The sequence below is a fragment of the Callorhinchus milii genome, unplaced genomic scaffold, assembly GCF_018977255.1.
Source record: "Callorhinchus milii isolate IMCB2004 unplaced genomic scaffold, IMCB_Cmil_1.0 Scaffold4, whole genome shotgun sequence".
Lineage (NCBI taxonomy): Eukaryota > Metazoa > Chordata > Chondrichthyes > Chimaeriformes > Callorhinchidae > Callorhinchus > Callorhinchus milii.
The window spans coordinates 73809307-73830662 of record NW_024704745.1 but is presented as its reverse complement, the minus strand read 5'-3'; the positions used below and the strand labels follow the sequence as shown (position 1 = coordinate 73830662).

Sequence of the window (21356 nt, the reverse complement as noted above, 5' to 3'; positions counted from 1 at the left end):
CCATGCCCAGCCCCATACCCTTTCGATCCAGTTAAACGTTATTCTGGCAAATTAAACTGCAAAGGATTCCATGGTAACAGCCATTCCTATAAACGTTCCCCATGGTGCATTCGGATTAAAAACATTCAAACCATCACTGACAAGTTGGAGATTTTTTCAACCAATATTTTCCTTCGGTCAACTTTATTCATGTCAGTTGCAATCCACAATATCATGGAGATTATAACGGATTTGTCAGATATATACCTTATGAGTTATAACAATAAAACCAGATCAGACTAAAGTCCGAAATAATGCGTGTGAAACAAGTTAAATATAGTCACAGACTCCTAGATCAATTAAGGTTTTTATCTAAAGCTGCCTAACTTTTGGATAGCTACAATTAAACTATAAGGCAGATCAAATGTGATGTACAGGCTTTGACAGAAGTTAAATGAAAGGCCACATTTAACACATTCACCGTGGTAATTTCATAAATAGCTTCATCCATAAATGTAATTGCTGTGGTCATATGGAGATTGTTAAATCTCTTAATTAGCTAGATAAAGTAATTAGATGCCTATTCACAGAAGTTATGTAAAAAATGTTAAATGGGTAATAGGGATAGTTAAGAGAAAGAATGCAGTTGTCTCAAAAAGGGATTACTTTCTGCCAATATCAGCCAATCATGAACACCAATCAAGAAACACCTAATTCCAGCTCAGTGAAGTAAAGAAGTCCATGCCTTTGCCTTCAGGCGTCTGAGACCCTCCAATTGAGGTGAAATTCTGCAGATAATAATAATAATAATAATCCTTGCATTTGATATAGTGCTTTTCACGTCGGGAGGACGTCCCAAAGCGCTTCACAGAATATACTGTAAAGTGAATTGACTGTATATTTGTGGGCGAAACGCGGCAGCCAATTGCGCACAGCAATGTCCCACAAACAGTCATGGATTGAAAATGACCAATTTATTATTGTTTTGTTTTGGAGGGATTATTATTAGGCTCTGTATGGAGTAAGGAAACTTGCCCAAGGTTTCGCCCTGCCTGGAATTGAACTCAGGTCTCTCGCTTGCAAAGCGAGTGCTCTAACCACTGAGCTACAGGACTCCACTCAGATATCTCCAGAGGCCGTGCCATCCCCAAAGGCAACAAAAAATAAGTTAAATAAAGGCCAGGGGCCCATCTGTGTCTTCAGGTGGAAATTACAATCCATTTTGTTTACTAGAATCAAATACTTACAGCTCAGAGCTGAATTGTAAATGTCTATGATTCTGGTGCTGAGCCATGTTGCCCATCAGGAAGCTCACAGAGTTGCTGGTAAGTACTATCCACCTAGTGAGGGCTCAAATCCGTGCTTTTGGATGCTCGGATGTCAAATGACCAAGTAGTGACCATCCTCGCAGGGGGAGGTGGGGGGGGGGGGGGGGAAGCGGAGTCTCCTTTGAGCTGAACTCCTCAAAGGTGACATGGTTGGCAATGGAATTTTGAGCCCAACCTCGGTAATCCAGTTCCTGAGCCAATGGGTCCACAGGGCTCAGGACACCGCTGATCATCAGTGGGACATGGAAGGGTAGACCAGTCACTGGGGGTAGGAATCCTTCCCAGTCAGCTGCTGTAACCTGGCAAGCCAAAGCCCTAACGGCTAGGATGATTCTGGCTGATAGCAGAAAAGTTTTCCAGACAGTGCTCTGCAGTTTTAGTTGGTTAGACTCCAGCAGTACCCCAACGCACACTCTGTGATCGCCAAACCTTGCCTCTGTCAACCTGCGCTTAATATATTTCGGAATTGGGTAAGCCCATTCCATTCCAGCTAGCTCTGCAATTTCCATGTTTAGATGGGATACATGGAATTCTCAGTTCAGTTTGGATTTTCTTTTAATAATAATAATCCTTGCATTTGATATAGCGCTTTTCACGTCTTCTAGACGTCCCAAAGCGCTTTACAGAATATACTGTAAAGTGAATTGACTGTATATTTGTGGGCGAACGCGGCAGCCAATTGCGTACAGCAATGTCCCACAAACAGTCGTAGATTGAAAATGACCAATTTATTATTGTTTTTTTTTGGAGGGATTATTATTAGGTGTGTGGAGTAAGGAAACTTGCCCAAGGTTTCGCCCTCTGCCTGGTTCAGGCCCTCTGCCTGAACTCTGGTCTCTCACTTGCAAAGCGAATGCTCTAACCACTGAGCTACAGGACTCCACAAGTCCTTTTAAGCATGGTGATGGGTTTTCTGCATGTGTCAGACACCCAGCTGACCCCAAAAAATCCTCTAACAAGACTATCCCTCTCGCTTCTGCCAACTCTTTCGCCATCTTATTCCACTCCTGGAGGAAACTTCCTCCTCCCAAATATCCCTTATCAAATTCCTGTCTCAGCTTTTAACCCATCTCAGAACTTCTTTCTTTGACTGTGCCTTCAGCCATGTACTCCTAGCTCTCCTATCTCCCTTCCAGCTCAAGCTTTGTAAAATGCTTTGAGATGTTCTCCCTGTGAAAGGTGAAACAAGTGCAAAATACTAAGTGCTATAAAAATTAGTTTTGCATTATGCTTGAAAAAAGATTTTGCCACTAATTTAATGACAATTTATTAACAACGATGTGATAGGGCCCTATACCAAATGCAAGGATTATTATTATTTATAATTTATTGTCAAGTCTTTTCCTTTGCTGTTCGGATCGTTCAGTTTCGCTTTTGTTAAACTTTGCATTTTTTTTAAAAAAAGTAGGTCCTTCTTGTTTCCATTTATTCGAATAATAAATTTGGCAACTATTGAAGAAACTGAATTAGTTCAACAAAGACATATTAATAAAGCTGGCGGCTACTTGCCTAAACTAGCTCAAATGAATCCATGCCCACAATAATTTTAAAATCATGTACTGAGTGAAAACAGTTCAAGGCAATTGGCCTGTTTGAGCAATTTTGTTTAAATGTTCTTGTTCCTTCGGGCAAAAATAGTAATTGATGGATCTGCTTTTCTGGCATATGTCTATAGGATTTAACAAATTCCCTCTAGGATATTTTCATCCAAGTTTGGGGCCAAATACTAATTTTTTTTTCTAAATGGCTGCATCATTGAATTGATTACCATTGCAGCTTTGCTTCACAGTGCCTCAAGGCAAAGCTTTCTGCCAGTACACAATGGAACTTTGCCCCCACTGAAATGTTTCTAGTCAAATTGCAAAGTTAAACATTGGAATATCAGAATTGTAGAGAAGCTGTCCATGGGGTGGGGGGGGGAAATTAAACAGTATAATGTGCTCCCAAAGTTAAAAAAGTTCCTATTATTCTCATTTTTAATTAAAGAAATCTGATGGCTCAGTAAGTAAATACATTGTACGATGTAAGAGTGAGACATACGATCAGGAATGCCGCAGGTTTGGATTCTCGAGTTACGGTGAAAGTGGAAACATCAAAACCATCCTCAATACAAGTCAGTATAGCTCCAAGGTGACCCGCTTACCTTCTGATAGTATTTAGGCCCACTGACATCCTGAAAGCTCCCAAGTCTAGTGTAGTGAAGTTTACTGTAGTGTAGTCCTAAAGTGCTATATAAATGCAAATTGTTGTTGTTGTGTTGTCCAGAGGTACTATTGTGAATGTGAATACATAAATCCATTCACAGAATTGCATACTAACGCAGCTTATATATTTCTATGAACTACATTTAAATTCGTGGAAAAAGGATACAGAATCTCATGTGCAATATTCAAGAATTTTTGAAAATGGTGAATTTCTGTTACACGATAAATGTAAGGTTCAGGTTCACTGGTTCCATTCCGGGTCTGTGCAGAGTTATTGGATCTCAGCAGGGCAGCAGATGGAGCCCCATATTTGACCATAGCGCTTAAATGGGTTAGGGAAGAGGAAAAAAATGTTGCAGTGATACTACACAGAGTCAAATAGCCCACCAGCATCCAAGATTAATAGACCCTTGGGCAAAATACCAGACGCTTGCAAGAACCTGTGGCATTTAGTAGCAAGGGGTAAAAAAGAGTCAATGCCTTCATGAGAGAAGGGAACATAAGTACAGGTATAAACCATTCAGTCCCTCAAGCCTGTTCTGTCATTCTATAAGATCATGGTTGATCTGTGCCTCAACTCCATTTACCTGCCCTTGCCCCATATCCCTTGATATCCTGATCTAAAAAATTGGAGGAGGCATTGGAGTAAAAATAATTAATAATCCTTACATTTGATATACTGACTTTCAAGTTGGGAGGATGACGCAAAGCGCTTTACAGAATATATTGTTTTAGTGTAGTGACTGTGTAGGCATGTATTCAAGACTGCAATTGATTTGTAAAGATTTGAACATCAAGGAAATGCTGGTGCCGCTGGTTCACAGTTCACACACGCTGTCACAATGCGCTTGTGAAGTTTTCTTCTGTGAAAGAGAAAATCTGTAAAGATCGAACTGTTTGATTAAAAAAAGTTTTTCTTTTCCTAGGCCACAAATTATACAGTCAATTCACTTTACAGTATATTCTGTGTAGTGCTTCGAGACATCTCGAAGACATAATAAGGCGCTATATCAGGATTATGGTTACGGAAATCAATGAACGTTACATACAGCACAGAAACAGACCCTTCAATCCCTCCAAAACAAAAACAATAATAAATTGGTCACTCAATCCACGACTGTTTGTGGGTCGCTGCTGTGCGCAATTGGCTGCCGCGTTTCGCCCACAAACATATGGTCAATTCACTTTACAGTCTATTCTGTGAAGCGCTTTGAGAAGTTGAGAAGACGTGAAAAGTGCTATATCAAATGCAAGGATTATTATTATTATTATTCAGCCCATCAAGTCTGCAATCGTGTTTCTCTCCACATGTGCCAGCGAGTCTAATTCCACTTTCCTCCTACTATGACCTTGAATTTTCTTTTTCAAGCATCAATTTCATTCCGTTTTCAAATAATTTATCGACAATCCAACGATTCCACACTAGATGAGACAAATGCAACAAAGCAACTCTGTGAGAGAACTACGTTGTGTCACTTTCACATTTTAAACCTCACCTTCAAATGGATCCCATCTCTAAAAGCAATGGCATGTGTTTGTGTTAGCTATTTTTCACAGGACCAATACAAAGTCAACAGCGTCGGAGAGAGAACATGGATTAGTCACACGGCATTAGGAAAACAACAAATAACTCACTTTCCACGATAAATGGATTTGTTCTGGTACAGCCCAAGGAACATGTCGGTCAGTACATTACTCAGGCACTTCATTCAACCACTCTCAAAAGCTCATTTTTTTTGGAATTGTAGCGAGTTTTCGTAATGAGAAATTCAGTTTTTGACAGCTACACCGAAGAGAAAAGGGATATCCCATGAGACAGAACTGCTCTGTTAACAGACATTCTGCAGGTTACTGTACTTAATCTCCACTTTCAAAAACTTTACAAAATAAATCGAGAAGTGCTTGAGTGTCTGAACGACATGACAAGGTGCTATATCAAATGTAAGGATTATATTAATTATATATCCACTACGCCCACCTTTGTATTCCCAAATTATCATTTAATTTCCAAATGTGCTATTATTTGGGGAATGAGGAGGAAAGACTAGAACTGAAATCACCTATAAATTTGGGGAATTTCTGTTTTCTGAATTTTTCCCTGAACATGCTTCTCTGCAATGGGGTGAAATTCCCAGCCACCAAAAAACCCTCTGGTGCCTTGCTCGAGTAGTCATTCTTTATGCCAACAAAGACAGCGAGTCAGCTATTTAACAGGGAGAGCTTTACCACCGAGACCATCATCTCATTAGCAGACATTTATAGGTTCCCTTCCCAGCCGAGGTCACTAAATAAGGATCAGAAGCATGAACTTCTCCGCAGCCCAAGAACTCTGACGCCAATTGTACCTCCCCTTGCTGACCGCAGCTAACTCAGAACCTGCAACATTCTTGTTTGTGTGGTGCAGTGCTATACTTTGCCAATAGGCCATCATAAAAAAGCCGCTCCATAAAGACGTTTTAAAATCCATCATTCTAGCCCAAATAACCTAATCAGCTGAAAAAGAAGCTAGCATTTGTAGAGCAACTTATCATCTTGAAACACTTACTGTCAGTACTTAGACCAAATGAATATCAGAGATAAATTCAGAGATAAATGCAGAATTATCAAATGGACAACAGCCCCCATGTACATAATGAAAGGAAGTATTTAGCTCTTTTGAATTTACATTTATGTTTAAGCAAAGATAAACAACTTTCAAGCTTCATTAGATGAGACAGATTAGAGTGGCAGTCACTTTTACATACAAGGGAACCCTGTTGTAAGATCCTTCAGCATACCGTTGCCTCGCTTATAGCCTTGTGATACCGCACTAACTAGATGTGCAGTACAGCTGCCTTCTGGCGCTGACTAACTGACTTCCCAAGCTAAAAAAATATAGCCTTCTTCTGTGTCATCAGGTTGCCTTAATGTCACTTCCAGTAGGTTGCACACCCTACTACTGTCACTTCCTACATGCTGCTCATAGACAGCTGAAAGGAAATACTAGACATACTTTCACAATGGATTATTGGAGATAAAATGGAAGCTCCAAACAATACATATAGGTTGTGAAGAGATGTGCACATGACTTACTTTTCAGCCTGAAGCTTGGTAGTTTTGATGATGAGATCTTGGGTCTGGTCCTTTGCTGTCTGGAATCAAACAGCAAAACCAAAGTTCATTTTAAGCAGATGAAAGAAATCAAGTCAATCCAAAGTGTCCACATGAAATAACTTGCCTGGATTCTACATCTGTTCTAAACTTTTAAAATTATATTGTTAGTTTAAACTCTTCATTAGTGTGAATAATTTGTCTGGATCAACCGTATCAATTCCCTTCAAAATCTAAATAAGTTCTTGTTCCCTGTCCAATGAGAACAAATTAATCTGTCTTGACAATCTCCCAAGTGTTGGTATGCTCCAGATTGCCCATTGGGGCACTCTCTCAAATATCCACTCTGGAGTACATGAGCAGCACACAACAATGCAAATGGGATGGTCCAGTAACTTGTTCTTCACCAATTGTTTTCCCTTTTGATTCATATTCTGCTCCTCGATTCAACCCAATATCAATTTTGTTTTCCTTTAAGATGAGATAATTGCTTCATTCAATTCAGTCCTACTTTGCTTCCCTATTCCCACATTAATTAAACTGAATTTACCATTATACTGATCCACTTTCTGAAATCCTAAAGGTATGGTTACTTTGTTCATTACTTGTTGTTCCTTCAATTTCTACATCCTATACAGCAGCAGCAATTGTAAAACATAAATCATTAACTAGCTAATTTGCCCATAGGCACTGCATTATGAAAACAATGAATTATAGAGATAAATGTATAATTCAAGTATAATTTTGGGTGGGGTCCATATGTATCATAATATATTCCATTGAAATTTCCCTCATTATAGCAAATTAGCTAGTTAATGAATTATGATTCATTTATAGGGACACAACATGTCAACCAACTGCCAGGATGGTGGAAGGCAAACTAGATGTTCCTTGGTCTTCTTTCGCCTGGCAAATTCACATGTTCTTATGATTTACGATTGCTTCTGTTGTTTGAAATTTTTAACATCCACCTGAACAGACACACAGGACCTTGATTTTTTAGATCAGTTGCAGCTGGCAACGAAAGTGCAGCCACAGTTTAAATAGTTTAACGCACTTCTAATACAGATTTTCAATATTATAAAAGATTTTGATAAACGTAAACAAAAAAGAAACGTATCCACTGATTGGCAAGTCAGTAAAAAGATGCAAAGAAAATGTAAAAGGCGGACATAAATTGGGGATTATCGACTGAAGAAAAAAGGGTTTGTTTCAAATGGAGTTGTTAGAACTTGTAATTGGTTGCGAGTAATGGGCTGAATGGCCTCCTCTTGTAGAGCAAACGTTCCATGATTTTCTGTTTTAATGTCATGAAACTATGAAGCTAGTGCATCACAACAGGCCATCTGCAAAGTACTCACATAACCACGAGGGACTCAGGTGAAGAAAAAGTGAAAATAATTCAAGTAATGGGCTCGGCATAGCAAGTCAACCTGTGAAACCAGATACACAGTTTTTTAAATCCCTGTGTGGCAGTTACGACTTTAAATATTACCTTCAAACGACTGGTCATATCCTCACAGCAGACGCTCATTGCCTGGACATCTTCGTGTACACTCTCCAGCTCCTGAAAAAACAATGCGCAATTTTCCACCTCGGTTACAAAAGCAACAGGTCATTAAGGGCTTTGTTTTGTTATTCCCTGTGGAAAGTCTAATTTGATTAGCAGCAAAATAGGATTTTAAAACGGTTATAAAAATGTTAATTAATACAATCCAATTTACATTTATATAACTCATTCCAAATCAGGAAAATATTTCAAAGTGTTTCACACTACAGTCTGGTGCACCCGAGTCAGGGGGTGGGAGCTGAATGATGAACAAAAGTGTGGTAAAAGAGTTAAGTCTTGAAACGGGCTTTGAACATGGTGGGGGGTGGGGTGAGGGATTCAGAAGGACTCCGGGATGGAGTTCCAGAGTCCAGGGACAGAAAGGCTGCCGGTTTGCCCACCAATACTGGGATGGATAAACCATGAGGCAGGCCAGAGTTTGTAAGCATACATAAGCAATAATTTCTGAAACAAAAATGTAATACCAAACCAGACAAAACTCATACAAATAGAAACTATGAACTGTAATAAACCATACAGATATGTTCAAAATTCTGAAACAGTTTGAAACGATAAATTGTTTTTAAATTGTTTGGTGCATTGGCAAAAAGGGCATAATTACTGGAACATTATTACTGGAAGCATAAAAGTGGAAATCAAAAGAAACATTTTATACCAAGGCTTATTAGGTTGTGCAATGCATTACCACAATCAGTAATTGAAGCCAAGTTGATTATACAATTTAAAAGAAAATTAAACAGAAAAGTGAATAATGATATAAAAGGATATAGGGAAAGAGGTGAGAAATGGGCTTGGAGCAGTTAGTTCCAGTGGGGAGCTGGCACATCACATGCATGATAGTGCACACATTTCACCTACAAAATACACAGTCAATTTACCTTACAGTATATTCTATGAAGCGCTTTGAGATGTCCCAACAATCTTTTATGGCGCTCTATCAAATGCAAGGATTATAGGACTATTATAAGCAGAAAGGTCTCCTATGCTGAAATCTCTACAGTTTTATAAGGAAGGTCATAGGTTTAAATTTCCGTCTGGGATGAATTTGCTAATCTCAGTCAGGGTAGATGATACAAGTGGCCTTTACGATCTTTCCACACAGCAAGGGTTCTCACTCCTGACCTTTGTCCAAGAGCCCCTGCTGGAAAGTTGTGCACATAAACGTCAGATGAGAAAAGCATCTGGCATAGCTGTGAGGCACTCTTCCTCTTCTAGGTTGATATGGTTACTGCCTGAGGTGCGAAGGCGCTGACAAGAACTGAACAGGATAACCTCAGTTTTGTTAATGCCGAGAAGGAGAAAGTTACAGCTCACCAAGGATTTGACATCTAAAAGATTGTCAGACCCAACAGCAGAAGTCCCTGAGTTGAGGTTGAGGCAGAAAGGTTAAGAGTTAAGGCATCATCTGTGGAGATATGGAAGTGGACCTCAAGCCTGCAGACGATACCATCAAGGGGGAGAACGTAAATGAAGTGTATCAAGGATAGACTACTGTATATGAGGAGAAGCCACAAGAGGAGTTACAGTGATGACTCTGGGACAGGTAGGAGTGAAACTAGGAAAGCAAAAAGAAGCAAAAGGGAGGAGAGACTGTGCAGAAAGTTGGGAGTAATTCAACTGTGTTGAATGCGAACAGTGGGAATTACTGCCTTCTGTTTTCAAATAATGTCACAGGACCTTAGACTTTCACCTGAACAGGGACCTCAGTTTAGCATAACATCCAAAGGACAGCACCTCCAACAATGCAGCATTCCCCAAGCATGGTATTGGAGTGTCAGTCTGGATTGTATTCCGAATGTGAGCTTGAACCCACAATCTTTTGACTCAGAACCGAGAGTGCAACCAACCAAGCCAGGCTAACAACGTGAAATAATGAGTTTTAAACATGCATGACCACCATCGTAAATATGGACACTGAAAAAAACAAGAGGTAATAATAATAATCCTTGCATTTAATATAGTGCCTTATCACGTCTTTGAGACGTCCAAAAGCGCTTCACAGAAAATACTGTAAAGCCCATTTTGTGGGTGAAATGCCGCAGCCTATTGTGCACAGCAGGGTCACCACAAACAGACATTGATTGAAGTGACCAGATTATTATTATTAAGATCACACAATTAATTCATAACTCCCCAAATTGAAGCTCATTACCATGAAGATCAATGTCAACAATGTAGACTCAAAAATATCAAGAGATAAACCTGGGAATTTAGATCAAGATTAGTCGTTTCTGATGGATTTTAGGTCATTTAAAATCAGCAAATGCTGAACATGCATGTTAAAAATAAGCATTTCTTTCTAAAACTTGAAAGTATCTCTTTACATTAAAACACTTATCTTGAAAAACTGAAAAATGTCTGTGCCATGCACAGAACTAGTTTGAAAAGGAAACAGGAATTTCTCTTTCATATCAAACTCCTTTCAGATGGTGAGACCCAGGAACCTTTCCTCACTTACTGTTATCATCCGAACAAGACATGAAGCTGGGGTGTCAGTGGTGAAATAAGAAACTGCAAAGGGTTTCGAAATAAAACTAGACAAGTTCCTGCCAATCAAAAATATGCTGAATTATTAAGATTTCTAAATCGAAACATCAAAGCAATCTTGAGGAAAATTAGATGAGTTTAATTGTCGATTCCTACTCGAAAATGCATGTTATTATTCTGCTCCTGTTGGCTCAGCTTCACACTAGACGTCACTTGCAATAGAAGTCTGACTGCAATACCTCTTTGACATCCTTGAAAACACGTACAAAGTCTTCATTAATGGATAAGCTGCGCCGTTCTATGTCTCCTCGGAGATTCCTCCTGGTACGTAAACTGTTTTCAGTGAAGAATACGGATAGAGCTTTAAGAGCCTCCAGCATATCCTGTAATATATAAAAATCAAATTTAAGTGGTAAAGCGGGAATTGCACCATACTGAAGATTTCAACCTTTTAAACATCTTAAATTGCAAGTTCAAGAACCAATTATTTGTATTTCTGTGAGAAACTGTTTGAAATTATTTCTAAAGTACCGTGATTCTGCAGCTTGAGATTTAAGACTTACATTTGGAGTCAATGGCCCAGTGAACCCATTACTATACACAAGTGCACTTCAGATAATACAATACCTCAGATAATACTTCAAATATCCAATTTTCCTCTATATAATTTTTTATGTAAGTGCCTAAACATTTTAAAGCAGTAAATTGTCTTTTCGAAAAACAAATATTAGCAGCTCTACGTGTACATGCATAAAACAGATTGATAGAAAAATAAAATCTGTCCCCCGTCTATCCAATCTCTTCTAGTTCCGTTCCTCTGCCTTAACTCTGTGCTTCCAAACCCGGTTTGTTTATCATTCGTCACTTCCTTCAATCACCATCAGTGGTCAAACTTCAGCACACGCTCCCATCCTGGAATTCTTTCAAAATCTCTTCCCTTTGCTTCCTCTCTATCTCCCTGCCATCAAATCCCCCTCTTAAAATCACATCTGCTTTTGGTCAACATCCATAATTCTCCCTTTTTTAAAATGTATTTTTATTTTATTGTTGTCCCTGCCTGCTGCTCGGCATTATAGCTGTTCACACGTTCATCCTACATGAAAGACATTTTATAAGAGCAAGGCGTTGTTGTTTCGAATATAAATGATGCAAACTTTTAGTTACTTTTTAATTTAATAGATATTTGAAATACAGTAAGAATGGGAAACTCTGCTATGATGAACTACAACTATAATTGTAGCAAGGAAGGACAACACAGAGTCCCTCGTAGAAAGTAAAGGCACTGTGTGGAGAGTCGTGATCTCCTTCAAGAAATTAATAATCCACAGAATCAGGGTGTGTCTGTGAGAAAACAGCACGAAGGGCTGCAGGAAAAAAATGTCAAAACACATCACTGTGAGAAATCAGATCAAGGGAAATCTTTATGGCACAAGAATCGTAATGAATCACTGACAGAAAAGTGTATCATGGGAAATTCCTACAAGGCGCGAAAGCCCCCATGAATCACTATGACAAATCGAAGCATCGCAGTGAATCGCTGTATTTTACTTTAAAAAATAACCAGTTGGGTGTTCAGGGGGATTGATTGATTGGTAGGTTAATGGAATGTTACTCTCTCAATAGTCATGTTGAGTCTGTACCGACGTATACCTGCTTCAAATATTAAAAAAACACTGCGCATTCAACTCCTAGTCTATGCTGAATTAGCTGGAGCAGCAGAAGAGACAGCAAATTGGTATCAGCATCTGTGAGATAGAAAGAGTTCCTCAGTATCAGTTTGTGGCAGAGAATTCCACATTCCAGCCACCCTCCGTGTCAAGTATTCTCCTTCTAACCTCCCCTTTAGTTCAGTTGTGATTATCTTAAATGTGTGCCCTCTCGTTATTGATCAGTAGAAATTATCTATGATGCCTTAATCCCAACTAAACCTTCATAATCTTTTGGTTCTCCAACAGGTCACGACTTGGAATGTGTATGTGTGTCCGTGCATTTACAGGTGAGAATAGGATTGGGCCGTGTGTGAATGTATTCTACGAATAAAAATGTTGCTATCACCCATCATCAAGGTTCACACAAAGGAAGGCCACCAGCATTCAGGCAACCATACACTACCAAGAGACAATCACCTAAAGACAGAAGATTTAACAGAAATCCACTATTACAAAATTACATTTGTTTAGCGCCTTTCATGGGAGGATGTCCCAAGGCTATTAATCCTATCCACACCAATTATAACTTTTACATTTAGTTACACTGTAACAAGCCATATGAAGCTCAAATAAGATAACTTCCAGAAATGACTATCATTAGTAAATTCATCCAACGTACTGGGAATAAAGAAATAACTTAACAGAAATGAGGCCAAGTCATTGAAAATATTATTCCTTCATTCGCAGTAGAGCCAAAAGAGATTAATGGATTTTAAATTGATTTCTTTAATAATGAAATGTAAAGTAGGCAACTGACAATGCCATTACGTAAAGAGATCAATTTATTTTTTATTATATCTTAAAATTAGGGGTTCAATGAAAAATAAAAAAAAGTGCTGCTGCTGGGATGAGCAAAGAAATTTTAAAAGCATCTGGAGTTAGTGTGTGTTTAAGGCTTGAGAGGGAAATTTTGTCTTCCTTACACATGCTGCTCGGTGTGCATGGTACCTTCGTATTTCTAGATGAATGTTTGCCCAACTGACCAAAACAGAATAACAACAACAGATTACACTTGTATACCGTCCTTCACGTCGGAAAGATTATGAAGGCTTAGGATAGAATAAATGCTATCATCCATTTCATTCCTGTCTGCAATATCATTTTGTAACATGCTTTGGATGCTTGTTAATGTGAAATGAGTTATACAAAGGTAAACAGTTTTATTTTTATTAAGCGCCTGCAGTCTTCTGTCCTCAATTGTCTTTCTTTATCGCTCATAATAATAATAATAATCCTTGCATTTGATATAGCGCTTTTCACGTCGGGAGGACGTCCCAAAGCGATTCACAGAACACACTGTAAAGTGAATTGACTGTGTATATTGTGAGCGAAATGAGGCAGCCAATTGCACACAGGAGTGTCCAACAGTTGTGGATTGAGTGACCAAATTATTATTATTATTATAGTGGATAATGATAAGCATTATCCACTAATGCCAGGTCAAAACAGAGTCCAGACTCATCAAGAGACCCACTTCTGGCATCAGTGGATAACACCTGGGAAAAGGAACTTGGGCCCTTTTTTCCTCTTCCTGAGCTGGAGATGCTGAAGCCAAATATAGCACCACCATTGCCAACCCAACTGAAATCAATCAACTTAGCACAGAATAATCAATCCAACCTAGAAGACCTACTGATTTGCAGGGTTCAGTGCCACGCAATGTGCTTTATTTACCCGCTGAGCCTTTGCAGCAATAGTTTACAGAATTTGTGACAAGTTTTTGATAACAAAGGGTTTAGAATTAAATTTTGCAGGTCCAATAACTCAGGAAATTCACCGGTCAGCCCAAGTTATATACACTGTATATGCCCAGATAGATAAAGAAATTGGAAAAAAAGGAATATATTGTGGAAGGAAGTAGCTGTCAAAAACAGTATGAAGTACACTACATTAAAAAGCTGCAAGATTCTGCCTCTTCCATGTACAATACATGTACATGCAAAAACATCCAAAACTTTCAGAACACACACACACCCATCATATTTTACTGTAGTCTATCTTATGATCAGTGCACTAAAAATTATTTCATGGCGGAATATTATAAGATGGAGTAACAGTTGACACCAGGGGAGGCTTGAGAATATACACATCTTAGACTCACACTGTTCTCTCCCATCTGTTCTGTCTCTCCAAATTACATCTTTCATTTCCCTTGTTCTCCACACCATTCCTTTCCATCTGTTTCTATGTTCTGCACGCCATGAATTCCCCTCACTGCAGCTACAGTCTGTTCTCAATGTCACCCTTGCCTTCTAATCAAACAAGGCAATAAAGCTTCAGCTACGAGCCCTTTCAGCCAAGGTTAAAATCAGCCTTAGAGGAGCAATCTAACGATAATAGTGAGAATTGCTGATCAATCAATTGTATTTTTGTTGAAGGTAAAACACCACTTAGAAGAACTGCATCACAATGAAGCCAACCCAAACCAATTCTGATGGCAAAATACATTTCAATAAGGTTTTGTCCTGAACAACAAATCTCTTTATATGAACAATTCTGCCTCAATGTACCTGTCAATGGTAAACTGGCAAAACTGCACTGCAATCCTATTGAAGCAAACATCTGAAATAAAAACACAATTTTATTTTTAAAATTACATTTATTTCGGGATCCCAAAAGGCTCATTTTGTAAAGACATTGTCTGCTGGAAAACCATGTCATATAGTCCATACAGCTGCCAGCTTCCTACCCCAATCGTTGCTAAGTTACCATATCTCAGTTGCAGGGCCACTAGTGGTGTTATATCAAATGTAAGGATAATTATTAATATTGTAACATAGCCTCACCTCCTTTGGGATTGGAAAAGAGTGAAAAACCTAAACAAGGGTTCCCACTGCTGATCTATATCAAGTAACTTCTTGCTGGAACATGTGTGCGTGTGTGTGTGTGACACCCGGCAAGGACCGGATTGGGCTCAGCGGCCATGTCCTCTGTGGTCAACATTCTCTATATGGGCTCACGCTTGACGAATGATTAGTTAGGAAGGATCCTTGTCTGGAACTGTATCCCAGTATAACTCAACACTTTCAGGAGAACGAAGAAACTTGGAGCAGGGGTAATAAAAAAAAGTAATGTTTATGATCTCAAACACTTACATAAGAAAGGTTCATACTGTAGTTATGAATATACTCCAGAGACTCCTCTGATGACTTAGTGGATTATGTCATTACTTCGATGCAGTACTGAAGCATAAAGACCAGAAGGTCTGCTGAGAGAGCTGATCTCAGTTGGGTCAGCTGAGGGGCTAAAATTGGCCACAATGCTCTTGGCTAGGGAGATGCAATCGGCCAGTGTTCCTGCTCCCAAGTAGCCCTTGTTATGTGGACCTTGTTTCAAGATAACAATAGGCTCAGTTGCGATGATGCTCCTCTCTCCCCCCACTACTACTAATAATAATCCTTGCATTTGATATAGTGCTTTTCACATCTTCTAGACGTCTCAAAGCGCTTCACAGGATAGACTACATGTAAAGTGAATTGACCATATATTTATGGGCGAAATGCGGCAGCCAATTGCGCACAGCAGTGTCCCACAATCAGTTGTGGATTGAAGTGACCAATTTATTATTGTTTTGTTTTGGAGGGATTATTATGAGGCGTGTGGAGTAAGGAAACTTGCCCAAGGTTTCGCCCTGCCTGGAATTGAACCCAGGTCTCTCGCTTGCAAAGCGAGTGCTCTAACCACTGAGCTACAGGACTCCACTGCCTATCATTCCCCTTCCCTAGTCGATTAGCTGCCAATACTCATTTGTGAGAGTTCACACATGGATATTGGCTGGTTGCGTGAAGGAGTAGCGGGTACCTGGAATCAGATGGCACCCGCGGAACTAAACCTCAGCCTTCGGAAGGGGAAGGAAAATAAATAGCTCCATTATTTTGATAAATAATTTGCTTTTAGAATAACAACACTTATAAAGCACCCTTCTCATAGAATACCGGCTCGGAGTGCTTCACAGCAGCCTTGACATCCAACACAATTTCAGCCAAGTTACAGAAAACATATACATTGGTTTAGTATTTTATGTGAACAGTCAATAATCATTATAGAAATAATTTCTACAATGGTGTCTGCCTGGCTCAGTTGATAGGATTCTGAACTCTGAGTCAGAAGATTGTAGATTGAAGCCAAAAATCAGGAGTTTGAATTCACTGACGCACCAATACAGTGCTGGGAGGATGGTATTCTTCGGATTAGATGTTAAACCAAGGTCCCATCTGCATGTTCAGGGTCCATGGCACTAGACAAAACAAGAAAGGATGTTCTCCCATTGTCCTCTACAACAATCCCCCAGAAACAACTGGTCACTAACTAGTTTGTGGGATATTGCAGTGTGCAAGTTCACTGTCACAATTGCCTACAAAATACATACACAGTCACTATACTTTTCAGTATATTCTGTGAAGCTCTTTGAAATGTCCTTCCAACATGAAAGGTACTTTATCAAATGTAAGGATTATTGTTGTAAAACTACCTAATAATTTGAAATTACGCAGTTACAAACCATGCAGATTCAATTACAATACCAGAACTAGAGAGATGGGCAAAAAAGGAGGTGCTCATAAACATCAGTGATATTACCCAGTTAAACTGGGATCAGTTCATATCTGGTTTATTTTTGATGGCAAATAAATATAAAATTCCTGCCTCTCCGTCAGCTCATTACTTTGCAGCTCAAGTATGTTCCACCTGCATATTTTGGCACTTCCCTAAAGTCTAAACTTGTATTTCTGACAGTCTTCAAAACAGCAATAACTATTGTACATCTGTAACTATATCAACTAATCAATTACTGCACCGAATCCCATCCACCTATAATCTCATTATACCAGACCACAACAACAACAACTTAGATTTATATAGCGCCCTCCACGCCGGACGGCATTTCAGAACGCTTTACAGTAACGGATCCCGGCACCAAGCCAGGGGGAGTGGGAGGAAGGTGACCAAAGGCGTGGTTGAAGAGAAAGGTCTTCAGCGGACACCTGAAAATAGGAAGAGAGGGGGCGAGGTGAAGGAAGTGAGGAAGGGAGTTCAAGAGCCTCGGGCATAGTGGCTGAAGGCACGGCCGTCGAGGGTGGAGCGGAGTACTCGGGGGACGAGGAGGAAGCCAGACCCGGAGGAACGAAGGCAACGGGCACTGTTTTGAGGAGAGAGGTCAGAGTGGTAGTGGGGGTGCAGAGGAGTGGAGGGATTTGAATACAAGGGTGAGGATATTGAAGTCGATCCTCTCTGGGATAGGCAGCCAGTGCAGTCTGGCAAGGATTGGGGTAATCGGGGAACAGAGTTTGGTGTGGGTGAGAATGCGGGCGCAGAGTTTTGAATGATCTGGAATTTATGGATGGTAGTGGATGGGAGACCAGCGAGGCGGGCGTTAGAATAGTCCAGCCGAGAGGTGACAAAGGCATGGACTAGGGTTTCAGCGGCTTTCGGAACGAGGTATTTGAGGAGGCGGGCGATGCGTCGGAGGTGGAAGAAGGCGGTGCTGGTGAGGGACCGGATGTGGGGGAGGAAGGATAATTGGGGGTCAAACCTGACGCCTAGGTTGCGTATGGGTTCGGAGAGTTTTAGGGTGAGGTCGGGTAGGTGGAGGAGGTGAGAGCCTTGAGATTTTAGATGTTGACGAGAGCCAAAGAGTATGGCTTCTGTCTTGTCAACGTTCAGCTGAAGGCAATTTGCACTCATTCATCCCCTGAGATCTGACAGGCAGCTGACAGAACATCAGGGCACTGGGGGTCACAAAGAGGGGTGGAAAAATAGAGTTGGGTGTCGTCCGCGTACATATGAAAATGTACCCCATAATAATAAAATAATAATAATCCTTGCATTTGATATAGCGCTTTTCACGTCGGGAGGACGTCCCAAAGCGCTTCACAGAACACACTGTAAAGTGAATTGACTGTATATTTGTGGGCGAACGCGGCAGCCAATTGCGCACAGCAATGTCCCACAAACAGTCGTAGATTGAAAATGACCAATTTGTATTATTGTTTTTGGTTTTGGAGGCATTATTATTAGGCTCTGTGTGGAGTAAGGAAACTTGCCCAAGGTTTCGCCCTCTGCCGGGAATTGAACTCAGGTCTCTCGCTTGCAAAGCGAGTGCTCTAACCACTGAGCTACAGGACTCCACGTGTCTGCGGATGACATCCCCAAGAGGGAGCATGTAGATCAGAAAGAGGAGGGGGTCAAGGATGGATCCTTGGGGTACCCCGCAGGTGACCGCGTGAGAGCGGGAGGAGAAGCCGTTTGTGCAGATGTACTGCTGGCGGTTTGTGAGGTAGGACTCAAACCAGACGAGTGCGGTCCCACTGAGGTGGATGACGGAGGAAAGGTGGTGGAGGAGGATGGTGTGATCGACTGCGTCGAACACCGCGGAGAGGTCCGGGAGGACAAGGAGGCAGAGGGAGCCCTGGTCACAAATCGGGAGGATGTCGTTTATGACTTTCACAAGCTCAGTCTCTGCACTGTGGGCGGAAACCGGATTGGAGGAGTTCGAAGAGGCAGTGGGAGGAGGTGTGCGCGAAGTTGATTGGCAACAACGCGTTCTAAGACTTTTGCGAGGAAGGGCAGGTTAGAAACAGGGCGGTAGCGGCTGGGGTTTGAGGGATCTAGGGAAGGTTTCTTGAGGAGGGGGATGATGACAGCAGTTTTGAGGGGGGCAGGGACTGATCCAGAGGAGAGGGATTGGTTGATGACGTCATCCAGTAGTGGGCTGAGGAGGGGGAGCTGTGTGACCAGCAAGTTGGTGGGGAAGGGGTCGAGGCAGCAGGTGGTGGGTTTCATGGAGGTGATGGTGGGTGAGAGGGAGGAGGGAGAGATGGGGAGGAAGGAATGTGGGATGGGGGTGGTGGGAGGAGCAGATGATGGCGAGGTTGAGGGGGACCGAGAGCAGGTGGTGGTGGGTGACAAGAATTGAAGTATATGTAAGAGATCCTCAACAGTTACATAACACTGTTCACACGGGTAGTATCTCGGATTGCCTTGCAGTAGTGTGTGTGGCTTGTCTTTGAGCCGGGAAGCGAGGTGACCTAAGGCACAGTCAAAGAGCAAACTCTTCAAGTGTGATTTGAAGACGGGCAGAGAGGGGACAAGACGAAGGACTGAGACACCAACAGCAACAACTTGCACTTATATAGCACCCTCCATGTAGGGTAGCGTCTCACAGCGCAGAAGACCCGAGCCAGCTGAGTGATGGCAGCAAGTGTGAGCAGATTTCTGATTTCATTTGAAGAAAAATATTGTTAGCACCTTCTATCTGCAACAGCCTTTGTCAAGTCTGTTGGTACCACACCATCCACACCCTTCCCTTGACAACAATGTCCCCAGAACAACCCCTTATGCCTTACAACCACCAGCCAACCCCTTCCCCTAACTTTACCTCCACTCCCAAACCTCCATCCAACATCTCCTCGCCTCCCTGCTCCATTGACACCTCCCCTGCCACAAGCCCCCCCACACCCGACACTTTCTCCCACGCTGCCCCTCACCCGACACCTCTCCGCACCTCAACACTTCCCTTTGACAACATTGGCCCCCACCAAAACATCTCTTTCTGCTTTGTGAACACCACCTGCCCCCGACACATGTCCTCCTCCCCCGGTCTTCTTGACACCTCCCCACTCATACTTTCTTCCCTTGCTGTCTGTCACCCATGACACCTCCCTTGGGAACACCACCTCCCCCAGAACAGTGTCAGCTGTCGGGGGGAGTGTCAGTTGTCGGGGGGGGGGGGGGGGAGGGGGGGGAGTGTTAGCTGTTGGGGGGGGTGAGTGTCAGCTGTTGGGGGGTGAGTGTCAGCTGTTGGGGGGGGTGAGTGTTAGCTGTTGGGGGGTGAGTGTCAGCTGTTGGGGGGGGTGAGTGTCAGCTGTTGGGGGGGGTGAGTGTCAGCTGTTGGGGGGGTGAGTGTCAGCTGTTGGGGGGGGTGAGTGTCAGCTGTTGGGGGCGGGGGAGGGGGTGAGTGTCAGCTGTTGGGGGGTGAGTGTCAGGTGTTGGGGGGGTGAGTGTCAGCTGTTGGGGGGGGTGAGTGTCAGCTGTTGGGGGGGTGTGTGTCAGCTGTTGGGGGGGGTGAGTGTCAGCTGTTGGGGGGTGAGTGTCAGCTGTTGGGGGGGTGAGTGTCAGCTGTTGGGGGGTGAGTGTCAGCTGTCGGGGGGGGGGGGGAGTGTCAGCTGTTGGGGGGGGTGAGTGTCAGCTGTCGGGGGGGGGGGGAGTGTCAGCTGTCGGGGGGGGGAGTGTCAGCTGTTGGGGGGGTGAGTGTCAGCTGTTGGGGGGTGAGTGTCAGCTGTCGGGGGGGGGGGGAGTGTCAGCTGTCGGGGGGGTGAGTGTCAGCTGTTGGGGGGTGAGTGTCAGCTGTCGGGGGGGGGGGGAGTGTCAGCTGTTGGGTGGGTGAGTGTCAGCTGTCGGGGGGTGTTCCCGGTGCCTCTCCATCACTCACTCACTCACTTTGTCGTTGTCCAGTCTGGTCTCCAGGATTTTATTCAGTTTCCTGGCCAGCGGGTTGTTGTTGTGGCCGGAGCCCAGCCCAGGACCGGGGCCCAGGTCCGGCCCCGCCAGCACGGCCTCCCCGCCTCTGTCGGCCATGTTTCTCCCCTCTCTCACTCCCTCCCAACCTCTCCCGCGGCGGCGGCGGCGGCGGCAACAACGGCCGCCACCTCACCGGAAACACGAGCCGCCCTCAAACCCCGCCGGCCGGGCCTCGCGGGCGCCGCGGATCGGTTCCGCCCGGACACACTGAGCGCTGCTCCCGCCGCTCAGCACCGCACTTCCGGTCACATGACCTCCGCAGCCTCTGCCCTTGACATCGCACAACGCAAACGAGGCGAAGTCACGTGTGTGTGCGTGTGTGTGTGTGTGTGTATGTGCACAGCGTCGCTATATTTATATATCTTTATTATCTTACTTCCGGCGTTCCCGAGTGTCAGCCTCAGGCTCTGCCACTGTGCAGCGCTCCGAGACGCTGCTCCCACCTCAAGGGCGCTGTGTCAATGCAAATTTT

The 21356-nt window shown here is 42.7% G+C and overlaps 1 protein-coding gene across 1 annotated transcript in view; it reads right to left on the bottom strand.

Annotated features, from left to right (window-relative positions):
* The window catches only part of cog6 (component of oligomeric golgi complex 6), an 87517-nt gene extending 66538 nt beyond the window's left edge, over window positions 1–20979 (bottom strand). The window contains 4 exon segments of the mRNA XM_042334026.1: window positions 6584–6642; window positions 8097–8168; window positions 10898–11041; window positions 20804–20979. Coding sequence (XP_042189960.1) covers window positions 6584–6642; window positions 8097–8168; window positions 10898–11041; window positions 20804–20941 — 413 coding nt within the window. The 5' untranslated portion in view covers window positions 20942–20979.
* Window positions 20980–21356: the final 377 nt, after the last annotated feature.